Genomic DNA, 18256 nt, shown 5'->3' on the forward strand with positions numbered 1-18256 from the left:
TGCTCGCCTGCCCCCTCTCAATCTGTGGGCACAAGACCCTTCTCTGCAGCCCCCACCCTTGCAGAAGAGCCTCATCCCATCCCAGGCGTTTGCTGGGAAGGTTGCCTGGAGCTCTGGGTCTCCCCCTGCTTCTGCGCCACATCATTGAACCTGGGGAAGCATTTGGGGGTGAGGTGAGCAGAGGAGATGCCAACACAGCTGAGGCCAGTGGCCCGAATCAGGGATAACCCTGAGTGGAAAGACAAGAGCTGAGAGTCAAGTATCAGGCTCGGCTTGATCCCTGCCCTGCGAAGGGAGTGGGGAGGGTGGCATCTTGCCATCCCCCCCATTTTCTGATGGGCACCCCCACTGGTGCCTCTGTCTTCGTGCTGGGACCAACTGCTAGAGTGAGACTCAACCAATTCTCCGTGTCTTTTAGGGGGAGCCCGGGGAGACAGGCCTGCCCGGTTCTACAGTGAGTATGCCTTCATTCCTCCCCATCCAACGTCCTGACAAGAGAAATAGGCCCCTGCCCGTCCCTCCATGGGTGGGGGGCACGGAAGGTGCAGACTTCTCCTCCATCCAGTATCCCTTTCAAAGGACCAGCCTCCCTTGCCAAGGGAGAGGAATCCAGGGCCGGTTGGGTGCCTGGGAAGAGGATTTGTTACGTGCAGCATAAACCATATTGTGCAGACACTTTAAAATATGACCAAGGCTGAGAGTTTTGCTGCCGTTTCAGGTCCCTGGAGTGGCCCCGTATATCCTGCCTGGCATGTCATATAATTGAGAGATGCTTTGTCACCGCTGAGCGTTTATACGTCCTGAAAAGGGGCCAATTTCCCAATATGACCCATATATTATCTAACCTTCTCCCTGCCATGCTGGGGCCCGCGTGCCAATGAGTGGTGAGGCTCTGCGGTGTCGCACATTGGTACGCAGTGTTACGCCGTGCAGGGTTCCACAAGGCCAGACACAGCCCTGCATTGCATAGTGTCACACCGGGCTGTGTTACCTGTTGTTGGATAGGATGTTGTCGCCAAGGTTACACAACATTACTCTGTGTAATGTCACAACGCTGCTACAGGTTACACTGTGTGGCACGGGCGGTGGTGTGGAAGCGTCGCACGGTGCTGTGTTACTCTGCATGCCACTCCACCGCACAATGCCAGTCTGGACCACTCGTGCGATGCACAATAGCGTCTCCCAGCGCTGTGCTGCACTGGTGCACATGGTGCCACACAACTCGCTACACAACGTGATGTTCTCAGAGTCATGCTCGCTTGGAGACATGCTGGGTCGCTGGAGGAACCCGGAGCTGTGGCCCAGCCGTTCCAGGAACATGCTGCCCCTCAAGCGGGGAGGGGGCCTGAGGGTCCCATGTGCTGGGCCAAGTTCTGAGCTCTTCCCTCAGCCCCCACTGACATCTGCCTGAGGAAGCTTAAACTCACCCTGCTTGGGCCATTAGCAAGGTCTGAACCAGGCCCCTTCCCATCTAACAGCATGAGCCTCTCCTGCAGGAGGTAGGAACTGAGGCTGGGCCACGTACGAGGTGAACGAGTCTACGGCTGCTGCCAGCTAACGTGCTCGCTTGAGCTGCTGCCCTTGGGAGCCCATGTCGCATGGAATCCCAGCGGGAGATGGCAGCTGAACTCCTTTAGTCGTCTTTGCAAATACCTGTTAGCGGGCAGCGGTAGTAGACTCCTTAACCTATGACACGGACCAGCCACTAGAGGCAGCCAAGGACTTTCCTCCTAAAGCGGGTGGCGTCAGGTGCTCTGGAGCGTGGCTCAAGCAGGGAAAGCAAAGGGAGCTGCTGATTGTCGTCTTTCACCCCCCAGGGACACCCTGGACCTCGAGGGCCGGTAGGCGCCGTGGGAGAGAAAGGTGCCAAGGTGAGAGCCCCCGGCCTGGCACGGAGCCCTCCCCTAGCATCTGTGGGTGACTGCGGGATTTGTTCTACAGTCTGGCAGTGACAAATCCCCGGCCAGGAGCTGTTGTCTGTCGGGCAGGGTGACGGGGCTCCAGCCTGTTCCCTGCCTGTGGAGCCCATCCTGCCGGCAGCGCTGCCTGCCGGTGATCTGGCCCCCAGCCAGCCCCGCTCCGGTTGTTAACCACGCAGGCGGCAGCCGTTAGCACCGATATCCTCCACGCGTGGCTGCTGAATGGCGCCGGGCAAAGCCACGGGGCAGGGGGCTCCAGCGAGTGGCCAGACACAATGGTGTAGCCGGGGTTTAGCACGCAGGATAAGCCAGGACTTGGCCGGGGATCCTGCCAGACAGCTGCAGGGCTGCTGGAGTCCAGCTCCCGGCCCTGTTGGGAACGGGGTGGGGCTGTGTCCCTATTATTTGCCCCCTGCTGTGCCCAGCCTGAAGGCCCTGGTACGGCTGCGGCCCCGTGCCTCGGGGAGGGCTTTTGTGTACACATCAGGGGGGATGTCACGCTCCGTACCTGGAGTGGCTGCGGTGGCTGGCTGCAGCCTGCCTAGCACCAGCAGGGGACGTGTCTGCTGGCTACCTCCAGTCCGAGGAGCCGGCGCTAGGCTGGGCATTGGGCTCACGCAGCTCCTAGCCAGCAGCTGCTCCTGCTCCCCCAGCCCTTGCCACCCTCCTACCAGCTCTGCCAAGGCCCGGCACTCCAGCCCTGCTGGGCTAGCCCTGCGCCCGTGCAGGACACAGGACATTGTGCATCTCACTGGCTAGTGCTGGCCAGTCGGCATTGCCCTGCAGTGCCAGCCGTGCTGCCTGCAGATTCCCCCGGGGTCGGGGGCACTTGGGAACACAGGGAACGAGGCTCCGTCCCAGCGGGGAGCCCGCGTGCACTGCTCTATGGATGGAAGTGGGCGGGCGACGGTGACACAGAAGCAGTGGGACAATCTACCTCCTCCTGGGGTGAAAGCATCCCCTGGGGAGCGCCTGGCACGAGGCGTCCCCCAGAGCTCTGGGCATGGCACGCTCAGACCTTGGGATCTGGCCCTGGCGTCCTGCAGCACCGTGGGCCATCTCCGGCACTGAGGGTTGGTGCTGGCGGCTGCCCAGGCCAGCTTGCACCTTTACGACCCCATGCTCTGTTCCAGGAATGGCCCCTCCTCTCGCCGTGGTGCCGAGTCAGCTGCGGCGGCTGGGTGCTTCCCCTGCAGTGGAGACTTCCCTGGGAGATGCCGGGAAAGGGGAGGGGGCTGTGTGGCTTAGTGGTCAAAGCCAGGAGACCCCGGGGGGCTGAGCCACACCTTCACTCTGTGGTCTTGAGCCACGGTCCCATGAGGACTCCACCCCGTCCCTGCAGTAGGAGCAGGTCCCCCCCAACCCTGGGGCTGGCCCAGATGTGACTCCTTTTTTTTCCCTGCAGGGATCCCCTGGCCTTAAAGGGGCGGAGGGTCCTCCCGGACCTCCGGGGATGAGCATCACTGGGCCAGCGGTAAGTACCCCATACCTGCTGCAGCGCTGGGCCCCATTAGCTCTGCGGCTTCAGGGATGTTACAGTCGCTTCCTGCGGGTGCCAGGACCTCGCCCTCCTCAGCGTGTTACCCGGAGCAGTCACCCCCTTGCGCACAGCCCCCCGCCTAGGCTGCCAGCCAGCGAGCCTCAGGGTTCGTGGTGCCTGTGGACCACAGAGTCTGGCTGCTTGCGTGGAGGGTGGGAGAGGAAAGGGAGCAGCCCATCATAATCCTCTCCAGGCCCCTAGCTCAGTGCGGGGCTTAGATCCTCCCGCTGGACTGTGCAACCATCCGAGGCCTCTCAGTGCCAGGTGAGAAGAGACCAGACCTGGCTGTAAGCATTAGAAAGAGGATCCACTCTTGGGGCTGCTGGACTCAGACAGATGCTGTGGTTGTCCCCGGGTCTCCAGACCCACTGGCCCAGCCTGAGCTGGCTGGTGTCACGGCCCGGGGTCTCCCTAAGTGCTGGCCTGGATGGAACAGTCACAGCCAGGGCGGCTACTGACCCTACAACAGAGCCCAGGCGCATGCAGTCCCTGCAGTGCCGGGACACAGGCAGGATCAATGCCACTCATAGTTCTGCACCTTGTATTAAGGAGCTGCCTTAACCAGAATGCATCTGCTAGTCAGAGCAGGGCTGGGGGAGGCAGGACTCCTGGGTTCTGTTCCCTGATCTGTCGGGCGATACTGGGAAGGTGGCCAAGTTGCTCCGTGCCTTGGTTTCCCCATCTGTAAAGCCGGGGTGATGCTTCGCCTGCCTCACATCTCTGCTGTTTGCTCTCCCCCTAGGGCCGCGAAGGGCAGCGGGGAATGCCAGGGGTGCCTGGATCCAACGGGCTGACGGTACGTACGATGCAGCCCTGCGTCTGCTGGAGGGTGTTCTCGAAACTACCAGGCTAGAATCGGGCTGCGCCGGCTGTTCGATCCCCTGAGACCAGGCAGTGCAGCAGCAACAGCAGACTGACTGTGCTCCCGCTCCCCCGCTGACAGGCCTCACCCCACGCGACCTTCCCTGGCGACGCTGCCACACGGCATCCCCCGGGCACCGGGGATGTCGTGGCGCGACGGTGCCGCCCCGGAACGTCGGGCCTGGTGACGCCGCTAGAGCCGCCGGGCCAGCTCCTGGGCCGGCGCGAGTGGGCCAGGCTCCGCTGGCCGTGATGGAGACGCGCCGATTCACACCGGCCGAGGATCTGGCCTGTTGGGAAGGGCTGCGTCTTTGACAGTGTTTTGCGCTTTGATGCAGGCGGCCTCCATGTCGGGAGAGGCGGGAGCAAGCTCCTCCCCTCGCCCTGAGGGCTCCCTGTCTCTGATTCGACCCCGGTGACAGAGAAGTGGACGGATACCTTGTTAAACGAGGTAATGGCATTAGCCCATTCTCTCTCCATGTCACCTCCATCACCTTGGTGTCCATCACCCTCACCCATCACTTCGCCCGCAGCCCACCGGGGCCTTATTTGCTGAAAGAGAAGGATTTTTTTGATGGGGGGAGGGATGGGTCCATCCCTGCGTTTCCCCGCTGGACCAGCTCTCCTCCCCGGGAACTGGTGCTCTGGCAATCCTGCTCCACTACCGGCTCTGTGCCTCGGTTTCCCATCTCTGCAGAGGGGAGAACAGCACTCCCTACCTCACGGGGCTGTTGTGAGGGTAAAGATGGTGAGGCGCTCAGATGCTGCGCTTGGGGGGCCAGATAAGGACCTAAGCCCTATAGAAAGAAGATTGGTCCGGAGAACTGCCCTTCAGCAACCCCCGCCCCCCGGGGGAAGTGAAAGCTCACCCCCCACGCCAGGCATCTCTGGACTTCACTGGGAACTGATCCAGCATTGCCTGGGGGGCTGTGACAGGGACACTGTCAATGTAGTCTTGTTAGGCCCCCAAAATCTAGATTTAAGTAGAAGGGGGAGAAAAATAACCTTTGGGTGTGAACAGAAATGTTCATTCAGTTGGTGAAACCAGGTATTTTCCCTCTTGTTTTACCCCTCCTCCCCCGCGATGCTGGAATCCCCCCCAGAGCAGAACCAGGAAGGGAAACTGAGCAGGAGAAAGTGAGGCAGACGGCTCTAGCTTTGCTGCTTGGGCATTAGCCATGTGGCCATTGATAGGGCAGGGGACACGGGACTGGGAGGCAGGGGGACCGGGGTTCTGTTCTTCACTTGTCCACGGGAACCTTTCCATTGATGTCCGTGAGCTTCGGCTCAGGCCCAGGGTATGGGATCTTTGCCTCCCTGCCTATAGGACGGGGATCGTTACTGTCCCTTGTAAAGTGGGTTGAGATACTTGGCTGGCAGGTGCCCTAGAAAGGTTGAAGCTCAGAAGCTGGAAGTAGCGCTGAAGGGACATGCGGGTTAGAGGCTTTCCCTCTGAGTCCTCTCCGGCGTGGGTAGTAACAGAGGTGGAATTTTCCGGAGATGATTCCTGTCTTGGCTGTGGTCCTTTCAGCTATTGAAGTCCAACAGCTGTTACGCTCATTCCCGCCAGCTGTCCGGGTTCTGCTCTGAGCCGGGGGAGCTGTCCATTGTGAGTCATCTAGGAGATGAATGGAGCCCTTTCTCCGGCCCGCAAGCAGAGCTGGACTGGAACAAAGGCTATTCCCAGTGGTTAAAGAAACAACAAGGAGTCCGGTGGCACCCTAAAGACTAACAGATTTATTTGGGCCTAAGCCTTCGTGGGTAAAAACCCACTTCTTCCGCTGCATCCCCAGTTGTTGGTTCCTTTGTCACTGGCTCATGCCACCTGTTCACGGCGGGTTAGAGCTGGTGTGTGAATGGTCGCCTAAGCCACATGGTATTGTTTCTGATTGGAGGACTGGACGGTTTGGAACAGGAGACAGGCCAATAGCAGATGCTTTTGTGAATTTGGGTATTTGTGCGAAGAGCAGGCGTTCCCCAGCCGCTCACACCAACGCAGACTTGTTTGCACGATGGTTGGTGAACAGTGGATGCAGGGGCACAAGCCTGGCAGAAGTTCCCAGGCTGACTGGGCGAATGCAGACCCTGCCCAGCGCGTCTCCAGTTCTGGTTCCGGGACCCAGACAGAACCTGCAACACAGTCTCTTGCTCTTGACCCATTTGACGTTGGCCTCTAACACGTTTCTCTCGGTTCTTCCCTGCAGGGAGAGAAGGGGGCGCGGGGTGAGAAGGTGAGCTGGTTTCCTCTCCATCCCTGATTGCCGGCTGGGCCTGTCACCTCCCTTGCCGCTGAGCATGTGCCCGCAGCCCATGGCGGAGGCTGCAGCCTATTGGCACCTGCGTCCCTGCCTGCAGCGTCCACTCGCTGCTGGGCGCTTGGTCTTGCAGCCAAGCCATGGACGAGGGGTTCCTCCCGCCCCGGCCACTCTTCCCCTTGCTCTGCAGAGTAGGGCTGTCCCCTCCCTGCCATGCCGACGATGCCGAGACCAAGCAGCAAGGTGTCACTGCACCCCGGTGCCTACAGCCAGTCCCTTGTGACTCAACCAGGGGGCTCCCACCTCTGACCGTCCCGCCCCCCGCCGGCCCCCAGCCCGGGGGCTCCCGGCTCTGACCGCCCTGCCCCGCTGCCCCCAGCCCGGGGCTCAGCTCTGACCGCCTGCCCCGCCGGCCCCCAGCCCGGGGGCTCCCAGCTCTGACGGCCCTGCCCCCGCCGGCCCCCAGCCCGGGGGCTCCCAGCACTGACCGCCCTGCCCCCCGCCGGCGCCCAGCTCTGACCGCCCTGCCCCCCACCGGCCCCGAGCCAGGGGGCTCCCGGCTCTGACCGCCCTGCCCCCGCCGGCCCCGAGCCCGGGGGCGCCCAGCGCGGACCGCCCTGCCCCCCTCCGGCCCCCACCCCCGGGGCTCCCAGCACTGACCGCCCTGCCCCCCGGGGGCTCCCAGCTCTGACCGCCCTGCCCCCCGCCGGCCCCCAGCCCGGGGGCTCCCAGCTCTGACGGCCCTGCCCCCCACTGGCCCCGAGCCAGGGGGCTCCCAGCTCTGACCGCCATGCCCCCCTCCGGCCCCCAGCCCAGGGGCTCCCAGCTCTGACCGCCCTGGCCCCCGCCGGCCCCCAGCCCGGGGGCTCCCAGCTCTGACCGCCCTGCCCCCCGCCGGTCCCCAGCCAGGGGGCTCCCAGTGCTGATTGTTCTTGTGTTTTCAGGGGGACCCCGGCGAATGCACCTGCCAGCCTGGCCCCCGCGTGGACCCCAACTACTCGGGGATGCCGGTAAGCCCTGAGTCTGCCTATTCCTGGCCTCCTTCTCTAGCTGGGTGATGGTCTAAGGCAGGCCACCTGCCCCCACATCCTGCGCTGCCCTCCCCCGCTGCCCAGCTGCTTTCCTGCCTCGGTGGCTGGGCAGGTGGAGCTGTGACGTCGGCGCCCTGGGCTCTGCTTCGCCTTCGCTAAACGCTCTCCCCTTCTCTTGGACTCGCAGGGAGCCCCAGGACTGTGGATCGGGACGTCCTGGCAGCCTCAGCCTGGCCCGCAGGTGTGTGCGCTTTCCTCTCTGTCCGCGCGGCAGCCTGGGTCCCCCTGCGCCCACTCCCAGCTGCTCACCCAGCACCGTCCTAACGGCCCCTCTCTCTGTTTGCTTTGGGATGTTGCAGGGTCCGCCAGGTGTCCCAGGCCCGCCGGGCCCCCCAGGAGCTCCGGGGAGACAGGTGAGTGAGGGAGAAGAGAATGGGGTGGGCTCTCTATTGCAGGACACGGCTGGGAGCAAGTTGAGGCCCCGATCCTGCTCCCTTGGGGGCTGATGGTGAAGCTTCAGTTGCCTGCGGCGGGAGCAGGCCTGGCCATGTAGGCGTGTGCGTGATCTCCAGTCACCCCCAGACCCTCGGGGAGCCCAGCTGCTCTGATCAGGGTGTCCCATAACCCTCCCGCCAGCCCCTTTGGGCTATTTCTAACCCCCTCGTATCTCTCCGGGACCCCTGCCTTGGCGGGCGCCAGAGAACGCTGACGGCCCCCTGCCCACACCAAGGCTCATTAGCCAATCTGGCCGAGCGCTCTCCAGTTAGAGCTGCTCACCGCACCTTTACGGGACCTTTCATTGTCAGTGGTTAAAAGTAATGCCCGTGTGCTGGGCTGGTCGCTGGCCGGCCCGGCTGAGGCAACCCAGAGAGGCCCAAGACAACCTCCATCGAACTCAGAGGGGAGCCGAGTCCCTGTAGCCATCCGGCGACTGGTATTTCGCAGCCTCCCAGCCTAAGGGAGACCTTGCCCTCTTCCGTGCAAACCTCTTCAGCCTTAAAGAGACTATTCCCTGTCCCTTGGACTGGAGCCGCGATCGACGAGGGATCCCCAGCCGTTCATGTAGCACCGTTGTCTTGCCTAAACGTCCGTGTCAGTGCTACCGGCATGAGTCCAGCTCAGGGAACAGCATCTTCGTGCAGTTCTGTGGCCTAGCCAGCGTGTGTGTTTGTAGATCCCACAAAAAAGAGTGTTATTTCTTGACCGTGAAATGGTACATTTAAAAACCAACCCCAGTGCTGCAGCTTTCAGTCCCCACTCAGGCACCAATCCCGCTACAGTCACTGAGGGTTTTGCCTCAGCGGGGCCCTGAGGCTTCAGCGATGGGCACTTTAGAACTGTGTGTAATAATAAAGCCCTACAGTATTTGCCCCAGGATGGTTAGTTTCTGAAAAACTCCCCCCTCCACAATGAGTCCTGGGCGGGGAGTTAGGAGACCTGGGTTCTATTCCTGGCCCTGCTGCTGGGCCACATCACTTTGGCTTGTCCGTGCCTCGGTTTCCCCATCTGTAAAAACAAGGAGAATGACACCGCCCTTCCTGGGTAAAGCTCTTTGAGAGCTACAGCTGCACAGAGCTGAGTGTTAGTGGTGTCCGATCAGAGCACCTCTAAGGCAGAACCAAGTTTGGGCCCCAGAACCTTCCAAGAGCAGCGCTAGGTGGAGGGGACAGAAGAGCGAGCGTGGGAGAAGGCAGCAGGGTGTCAGGAGACGGCCGTGCAGAAGGATTTGAATATTCAAGCTCTCTCCTTGGCTTTAGGGCGTCCCAGGACACAATGGTTTGCCAGGACTGCCTGGGCCAGCAGGAGATGTGGTAGGTATAGGAGCTGATGTGTCCGTGTCTCCGTCTGCCCCAGGTGTGTGCTTAGCGCTCTTCCGCCGGTAGCTCTTGCCGAGTTATTTCCCAAGCGCCTCAGTCCTCCCAGGCAGAGCCCATGTTAACGTACAGCCTGTTACCCATCATGCTTTTCATTGCTTTGGCGGTCGCCCTGAGCAAGATGAGCCTCCGGCGATAAGGACCGTTTCCCAGGGGTTGCCCTCTCTTTCCGTGTGTGTCTTTGCAGGGGCCGCTCGCCGTCGTAGCGGAGAGGAACATCGAGGTGCTCAAGGTAAGTGCGCCAAGGAGCAGAGGCAGCGGTAGCCGCAGGCGGCACATCCGGGCCTGAGCCAGCCTCTGGCTCCCAGGGGCTAGGCAGCAGGTTACCCCGGGCGGGCGGATGCTCCTCCTGTAGCATCTGGCGCTGGGCCCTGTCAGAGCCCGAGGGAGCCTGCTCTGATCCAGAGACTGCATCCGCTCAGTAGGAGGCTGTTGTAGTCACATGGGCTGGCCACTAGAGGGTGACACAATTCCATCTTCATAAGCTCCATGGGGTGGGGCTGTTGTATCGCTCTGCCTGTGCAGCACCTAGCTTCGTGGGGACCCAATCTCCGGCTGGGCCCCGTCGTGAGGCAAACAATAGCCAATGCACTGAGCCAGCTGGCCGCTGGGCAGATCCCACCTCGTGCAATCCCTGCTCTCCCCCTCTCTCGCTAGAACATCTGCGGGGATTGTGCCCAGGTGCAGACTGACTCCCACAAGCCCAGCGGAGTCAAAGGGGAGAAGGGCGACCAGGGCATGCCCGGTGCCCCCGGCATAGACAACTGCGCACGGGTGAGTACCCAACCACCACCTCCTGCGGCGGGTACTTGGCAATTAGCCACTGTCCGGCGGGACTCAAACACAGGGGAATCTCCTTGCCTCGATGGCAGCCAGGTCCCGGAGTGCATTACACCCCCGAGCACTCTCACATCCACTGGCACAACGGCCCCACCCCGTGGACGCACAGCTCCGCACACCCAGCGGCACGGCCCCATGCACATGTGTGCACACGTGTCTCCTGTCCACACTGGCACATATGTTCTTAAGCTCCCCTTGCACAGATAAACATCTGTCCAATGCAGGGACATGCCCGGGTGCATAATCCCCACCTGCACCCAGTACCCCCTCGCCTACCCCTGGCCTTGTGCAGCTCCTGGTTCATGCCCCCTTGCACATCCAGTTCTCCCTGGAACTGCCCATTGTGCCACCAGTGCAACACGGGCACGAAATCCAAATGGCGCTCGCTGATGCCGACCCTTGGCTCGATTGGCATTAGATCAGTGCGGGCACAAAGTCTCTGAAGGAGTGTGGGGGTGGGGGTTACCCTGCACTGTGGAAACCGGGTCTGTGCTGTATGGGCCCAATCCTCCAAGGTGTCTCCCCAGTACCTAGCAGGGTCCCCCTCTAGCTGATCAGAAGATGCTGATCCCTTTTCTCCATGCCTCCACCGGGGACACTGCCAGCCCCACAGCGCCTCTTCCCCAGGCGAGGCAGGAACGTGGAGCAAACCCCAGCAGGAATAAACTCTCTGCGTGTCTTCCTCTTTCAGTGCTTCGCTCAGTTCCCGAGAGCGGAGGAGCCCCGGGTGAGTAGAGACCCGCGAACTCGGAGCTGGTCATGGGATGGGTGAGGGGGCCTGGGGAGGAGAGACTGCTCTGTTCCCTGGTGACCCGAGAACCCCGCCGCATGAATCCACACCTTGGCTGTCTAACGACAGGGCGTTGGGACTGGCGGGGGCGCAGCATGGGGGACTCGCCTGCCCAGAGCACACGACGGGCAGCCACGTTCCTCGGACAGCGGTTCCCCGAGCATGACGAGGCTCCGGGGCAGTTTTACAGCCGGCCGGGGCAGACAGGGTTTTCGAGGGGCCAGCCTCCACTCTCTGCGTGTGACGGCCAGGAACACGTTGGCTTGGTTCAGCTGGGCGGCTTGCTGAGTTTTGTGGCCTGGGAAGGGGCGGATTGATCAGAAGCGTCTCCTGAAATGGGTCTCGTCTTCCCCCCAGGGTGACCAAGCAGAAAGCGACGGTGACTGTGTTGGAGGGCCTGGGCTGCCGGGGATGCCTGGCTTACCTGGAGAGAGGGGGGAACAGGTACGTCCAGCATTTGGGTCGGCTCCACCGGACGGCGGGTTTCCAACTCCCCGGCTTTGGCCCCCTGAGAGCTGCAGTTCATGGGTGACATTTCTAGCGATTGATTGAGATTTCCGTCCCCACAGCATGGCCCTTAGATACCCTCCCCCACCAGCATCGCCTCCTTCCTGCCCCTCGCCGCATCCCCCCAGGGAGAGCCTGGGGCGCAGGGCAAAAACCCTCAGGCCAGATCCAGCCCCAGCCCCAGCCCCAGCCCACTGAACTCCAGGTCCTGGAGGTGAACTCTGGTCTTCCCGACCAGTGGGAACCGGCACCGTTCAATCCCCCCCTTTGCTCTGTTCTGTATTTCCCGTCTCTCGTGACGGCAGTCGCTGGGGTCTCCACCTGCTTGTTATGTGAACTTGTGACGGGGATTGAACTGGGGAAGCTCCCGACCTACAAGCATGAGCTGGCGGCTGTAGCAGGCTCACAATCTCTGTGGCTCAGGCACAGAAGGGAGCTGTAATACACGCTCCTCCTCGGGCTCTGTCTTGACCTCCCACACCCATTGCAATGGCCAGGCGTGATGCTCTGCTTTACGGCTCCTGTCTCAAGCATCTAACTCTGTGCCGGTCTCTTTGCAGGGCCCACCAGGGATGAGAGGATCTCCAGGGCCACCTGGACCGACTGTGAGTAACCCTTGCAAAGAGCATACTCTGTAGACTTGGGGTTCTCCTGCTCTTTGTACGTAGGGTGGGGTGCTGCCCCTTCCTGGCCCCGTCCTGCTCCGTATGGGACAGCTGTGTGCTGAGCGTGCTGGGAGCACTCTCCAGAGAAGAGTTACCTGTCGCTCCCTGTGTTGGGGCGGTGAGCCCTGGGATGACAGATCGCTGCGCGATGGGGACTCGCTACTGCTCCGTGGCCCCTCCGAAAATCCCAGCCTGAAATCCTAACCCCACTGCAGTCAGTGGCCAAATCCCCACTGACTTCAGCGAGCCTGGATTTCCCCCCGAGAGCCTGGGCTGGGAATGGCTGAGCGCGGCAGAGTGGCCGTGCGTTCTGCCAACCCAGCAGCGAATCCCAGGCCAGCCCTGAGGCCACGGTGAGGGGCGGAGGGGGGTAAGCGCTTCTGGACAGAGCTGCCTTCTGTAGATGGGGGCGAAGGTGCCATTGGCAGGGAAGGATGGGTGAGTCTGCAGAGCTGTTCCGGAAACCAGAAGAGGAGAGATCCCGCTCGGAACAAGAGTGTGAAACAAGCCGGTGTCGGGAAACCCAGCCCCCTGGCGTCTCTGCTGAGGGGCCCGTCCCCCCAGCCCCAGGCCCAGCCCCGCCAGCCTCCTGACTGTGATTTCCAAGGTGTGATCTCACTGTTTCTTCCCTCAGGGCCCTCCAGGTTTTCCTGGAACGCCTGGCGCACCCGGATTGCCTGTAAGAACCCAGCACTGCACGTACTCTGTGCGGCCCTTTGTCGCTGACGCTTGTTTGGCTTTGTTCCCCTCCATTCCTCTCCTCCGGGCTCTGCGCCTGATCACCCAGACAGGCCCCATGCACACCGGTCCCCCGAGTCAGAGACTCCCCCAGGCCCCGGGAGGAAGAGCCTCATTTTGGTTAATCTCCTGCCCTGTCACCTCTGCATCCCTCCTGTCCTCATCTCTCCTTTCCTTGCCACTCATCTCCCTCTCAGTGGGCCTGATTCTCCTCCCATTTACATGGGAGTAAATCAGGAGTAACTCCATTGAACTCAGTGGAGCCAGCTTCTCAGCCGGTGTAAATCTGGCCTTGTGGCTCAGGCAACTGGCTTGGGACTTGGGAGCCCTGCGTTCATTTCCTAGCTCTGACCCAGACCCCCTGGGTGACCTTGGAATCTCTCTGGGCCTCAGTTCCCCATCTGTAAAATGGGCGTGATTCTTCCATTCTCCTCCCCTTTGGCTGCTTCAGTTGTGAGCTCCTTGGGGCTGGGACTGTCTCTCGCTGTGTGTCTGTGCAGCACCCAGCACCATGGGGCCTTTGATCTCTGCTGGGGCTTGGAGCTGCTTCTGCAATCCACATGAAAACCTCGTGTCACTCCAACGGAGCTGCTCTGACCCAGGGCTTGTCCGCACAGACGGTGCACGGCAAGCCAGGGTGTGAACGTGGCTGGCTGGAACCTGCTGCCACACACTAGACATTCTGGTCCAGGGCCCCATGGTGCTAGATCAGACTCAGTCGAGAAAAAAATTGAATCGATTCCACTTTTTTTCTCCTTTCTCTTCATTCTCTCTCTCGTCTCCTCTTCCTCCTGCCTCAGCGCCCGGCTGAGCGCGCAGGATCTCTCTCAGCAAAGCCCCAATCCTGCACTCAAAACGAATGGATCCTCCTGTGCCCCACGCCCCAAACCCCTGCCGAGTCTCAGTTGCCAGGCTGGGGAGATAGCGCCTGAACTGTGGTTTTTCTCACAGGGCTCATCCCCCCCCCATCATTCATGTCCTAATCTCATATCTGGCATCTTCCACTAATGTCACAGTAACCCCACGGTCTGTCTGTGTGATTGCTACGCAGTGTTCACGTCCTCACCGGTGTGTCCTATGAAACAGCATCACTTTCCACCACGTAGGTGCCATGTAACCGAAACTAACCCCCATCCTAGTCGCTCCTTGTTGCTATGCCGATCCCTGCCCAGGTTCACCCGGAAACTGTAGGGACCTGGGTGGGGCCTCCTTAGCCCCTCCCACTCCATAGCTTCACCTGTCAGTCATGCCTTGGAACGCCCAGCGAGAACTCGTGTGTTTCTCGTCTGTTTCCCGCACGCTGGGGGTGGCGCGTCCCGTCCTGTGCGCACGCTCGTGTGCTTCACCTGGGGACGCGGCGGGAGGGGAAAGGCGACTGGGGGGCCTTGGGTGTGAGGGAGGTCCCAGGGAGCGGGCAGCCGTAGCTTCTGCTCATGGGCTACCAGCAGCGATGAGCCATCTGTAGGGCAAGACTTTCCCTGCCCAGCTTAGTGCCCCCTGCTAGCCCCAAGTCCCCCCCTACTGAAGGGATATGCAGCACCCGTCCATTATGGTCCAAAGAACCCGCTTCAGAAAGCAGGGCTGCCGAGGAGCTGCCTTCCAACGTGTCGGCCAGTCAGCGCCGGCCTGTGCTGGGAGGTCACGTCTGGGAGGAGCGTTTGGGGTGAGGGGCCGGGGGGGTGGGGTGGGTTTCAGGAATCGCAGCCTCCAAGACGGTTGCCTCTGTTCCTTTGGAGACGGGCCAGGTAAGCCCCTGTCTCCCAGCCAGGGTGTGTCTACCCAGCCATGTGCGCGGACGTCCCCAGTTGCTGCAAATCGACAGGGTTCTACTGAAGGCGACGGAGCTGGGCTGATCCCCACCCCGGCTGGGGATCCGACCCGTTGAGCCCCCCGGACGAGATGCCTGCTGAGGTGCAGGGCGGGGCTCATCTTCAACCCAGCTTTCTCTAGGCTCCTCTGGCCTTTGTGCCTTCAGACAAATGCAGGCGCTGCCCCTCGGCCTACGAAGTGCCGGAGCCAGCTAGCAGGGTGGCGATATTCCGAGGCTCCCTGGAGGCGGGGCCGGCTCGGAAAAGCCAGCCCTGCGGCTAGGTGGCAGGACAAGTTTTCACAGTGCCGATAGCCCTTAGAGCTTCCAGTGGCAATGGAGGGAGTGTGAACTGAAGCACTCGGCTCCGGGAGTGGGAGCTGTGTTCATGTCTGGTTGCGCCATCCCGCCCTCTGCGGCCCTGCCGTGCTGTGGGCAGCTGGTCGTGCCACCGGCAAGGTGGGAATGGGGTTCAGGGTGGAAATGCCCCGGCAGAACCTCATGTTTTCTCTCCAAAGGGTCTCCAGGGCGAGCGCGGACCACCTGGGCTCACCGGCGCGAAAGGGGAACTGGTGAGTGATAGACCTGGCTGCCGACTCCCCGAGTGCCGGTGGGTTTCGCTGCCCCATGGGGGAGAGGGGCTAGCAGGATGCTGGTTTCCTGCTGGAGAAGCCCCCCCGTCACTGTATGAGGGGGAGACGACACCGCGGTTCAGAGGGGCTGCGACATGGACAGAGCTGGAATCTGAGGTCCTGCAGCCCCAGGTTCTGCTGCCAGGCTCTCTGGCCAATGATCCCAGCTCTGCCCCAGAGGGACCTGCCTTGGCTGCCTGGCCCCGGCTTGGTGGCAGCAGGGGCTGGGCACATTTGCCTGCCAGACCAACGCATTAGCGGGTGGTTTACATCCATGCGCACCAGGCCGGCCCAGCAGAAAGAGGTGCCGGTGCGTAGCACGGGGTGCAGGAGCATAAACCTTGAGCCTGGCCTGTCTGATCCCCAATCTTGTTCTCTTCAGGGCCCTCCCGGTCAACCTGGATACCCTGGTGCAATGGGCCCCCCCGGGCTGCACGTGAGTACCCTTGTGTTAGATGGAATATCTGGGACATGGGGATTAAGGTCACCCAGTCACTGTCCACCAGAGTTAAACACGGCTCAGGGGTTGGTACGCAGAGTCCTCAGCCTGCCAGCACCTTGCCTTAAGGATACAGCAGAGGAGGAAGGCGAGTTATTTGTTCCCTTTAGCTGGAGATCGTGTTTAGAAGCACCCCCCCCCCCCCGCCTCTTAGAGAGCGTCAGAGCTATGAACTCTGCTCTGGGGGGAAGAGACGCGGGAGCGCTTGGCCTTGCTGCTGCTCTTAAAGCCTGAGCCCGTTTCCTAGACGACAAAACAGAACACACGCAAGAGGGGAGAGAGAAAAACACCGAGAGAAAATCCAGCTTACGGCGCCGGTGTTGACTCTCGCTTGCAACCTCCCTGCTGGAAATCACAGGCACGTGACACGGTCTATCAGCCACGCCGAGCCCTGGCAAGCGTGTCCCAGCATCAGGCTGTTCAGGGCATTGCTTTGAGATGCCTCTTCCTGGTTGCAGGCTCACAGCAGGGTTGCAAAGTATACAGCCTTGGCCAGCTACGCCAGACACTGATTAGACAAGGCAAAAGGAGAGGGCTAGGAAAGAGAAGGCGAGATTTTAGGTGGGGAAGGTAAAGGACAGCCGGGTGGTGGGGGACTTAGCACTGGTCTACACTACAGAATGACTTCGGTCGCTCAGGGTGTGAATAATCTGAACCCCTTGAGCAACCCAGTTCTCCCGACCCGATCGCTGGTGCAGACAGAGCTATGTCGGTGGGAGGGCTTCTCTCGTCAGCTGGGAGCATCTTCAGAAACGCTGCATTGGCGCAGCTTTGCCGATGCAAGGTTCCACCGGAGACGAGTCCAAAGTCTCACCCCCCCGGCTGGGTCCCTCTCTGCCCGGTCTGGTCAGGGCAGCTCTCAGGATTGGAGTGAAAAAGGTCCAGGGTCCCAGGAGAGGGTTGGGGAAGGAGGCAGCTGTGATGGTGACGTTTGCTCCCAGATCCAGTTTTTCTTCCCAAAGTCTCTCTTTAAGGACCCAGAATGGGTGGCTGGAATAGCCAGTCCCCTTGTTATTTTGTCCACCAGTTAGACCTCATTTTTTACACCAGTTTGAGTCCATTGATTTCCGGCCCCACACTTGTCTTGTTTACCAGGCATGATTATAACACAGCCCTCGAGTTCTCTTTGTTCGGACCAGTTCAGTCTGTCTCGCTGTTGCACCTTTTTCCTGTCAGCATTTGTTGTTATCAGGGATTGTGACATTTGATGCACTTTCACTGGCTTCCTCCAGCCGAGCTCACCAAGAGGGTAAATTCATAGGCCCAACGGTGCTGAGCGCGGGGGAGGGGGCCTGGCCGGTACATGCAGCTGGGAGTGGAGACCCCTGGCGGAGAGGCGAGCCAGCCGAGCGTGGCCTGCCTGCCGTGTTGGGAAGGAGGGTACGATCAAGCAGTGCAGAGGGGAGGGACTCTGCTGTGCTGAGATGGAGGGTGAGCCTGGGGGTCACAGGCCCTGGGAGTCACTAGAACTTGCCACACCACTGCCAAGAAAGAGGCACTGGTGAGGTGCAGATTAGCAGAGGAAGGTCCCACAGGCCCACACGTTAGCCACCACCAAGATGGTTCCCCGCTTCCGTCAGCTACCTCCCCACCGGCTACCAGCCCCCACCCCCTGCCCCTGCAGCTGCTGTGCAAAGCTCATCTCATTCCCCCACCTTCTTCCCCAGGGCATCAAGGGAGAACGAGGCTACTTGGGACCCCCTGGAGAGAAAGGGGAATCGGTGAGTGCCACGGACCTGACCCTGTGCCAGCTCGATGCCTCTGGGCCATTTGCCGCTCGCCATTCGATGGGGGTGAAGGGAATCCATCCCCCCAGCTAGGAGAGGAGCCTGGTGGCTGGGCTTGGGGGTGCTGCTGGGTTGTATTTGCTTCCATAAGGCTACATCTGAGAACGTGCAGCAGGGAGATTGGGCAGACGCAGCCTCTTGGATTGGGGTGGGTGGGCAGCCTGCAGCCCCAGACACAATGGGCGATGTGGCCCTGTCAAGCCACAGGCCTGCACTACGTAAGTTCATCGCTCAACTCCAGGGATGGGTCCCTGGCTTTCCCTGGGGGGAAGCAAGGCAGCGGGAGGGGGTGGGAGCACTGGGGCCTGGATCCTGACTAGGGCATCTGGGTGTTACCCCGAGAGAAACAATCCAGGTTAATGGCGCCGACACCCCGTCTCACCAGGCAGCCTCATGGCTGCACCTGCAGGAGCTCACAGGATGCAGGGTCACTGAGACCCGCCGAAGGGGCCAGAGCTGAGCTGAGCCGCTCCCCGGACCCTCCGCTAAAACCAGGGCTGCTGCCAGCAGG

At 61.3% G+C, this 18256-nt stretch overlaps 1 protein-coding gene across 6 annotated transcripts in view; it reads left to right on the forward strand.

Moving 5' to 3' along the window:
- The window catches only part of COL16A1 (collagen type XVI alpha 1 chain), a 148130-nt gene that overhangs the window by 115137 nt on the left and 14737 nt on the right, over nucleotides 1-18256 (forward strand). For 2 of the 6 annotated variants that reach the window (XM_039511464.1, XM_039511469.1), the window contains exons 35-52: nucleotides 419-454; nucleotides 1818-1871; nucleotides 3325-3393; nucleotides 4202-4255; nucleotides 6525-6551; nucleotides 7520-7585; nucleotides 7794-7847; nucleotides 7966-8019; nucleotides 9364-9417; nucleotides 9668-9712; nucleotides 10138-10254; nucleotides 11012-11047; nucleotides 11468-11554; nucleotides 12178-12222; nucleotides 12917-12961; nucleotides 15346-15399; nucleotides 15842-15895; nucleotides 17626-17679. In XM_039511464.1, coding sequence (XP_039367398.1) covers nucleotides 419-454; nucleotides 1818-1871; nucleotides 3325-3393; nucleotides 4202-4255; nucleotides 6525-6551; nucleotides 7520-7585; nucleotides 7794-7847; nucleotides 7966-8019; nucleotides 9364-9417; nucleotides 9668-9712; nucleotides 10138-10254; nucleotides 11012-11047; nucleotides 11468-11554; nucleotides 12178-12222; nucleotides 12917-12961; nucleotides 15346-15399; nucleotides 15842-15895; nucleotides 17626-17679 — 1005 coding nt within the window. The remainder of the gene's footprint in view (nucleotides 1-418; nucleotides 455-1817; nucleotides 1872-3324; nucleotides 3394-4201; nucleotides 4256-6524; nucleotides 6552-7519; nucleotides 7586-7793; nucleotides 7848-7965; nucleotides 8020-9363; nucleotides 9418-9667; nucleotides 9713-10137; nucleotides 10255-11011; nucleotides 11048-11467; nucleotides 11555-12177; nucleotides 12223-12916; nucleotides 12962-15345; nucleotides 15400-15841; nucleotides 15896-17625; nucleotides 17680-18256) is intronic. The other 4 variants (XM_039511465.1, XM_039511467.1, XM_039511466.1 and 1 more) reach the window with 4 other exon arrangements.

This window comes from Mauremys reevesii, linkage group 23 (genome assembly GCF_016161935.1).
Source record: "Mauremys reevesii isolate NIE-2019 linkage group 23, ASM1616193v1, whole genome shotgun sequence".
NCBI lineage: Eukaryota > Metazoa > Chordata > Testudines > Geoemydidae > Mauremys > Mauremys reevesii.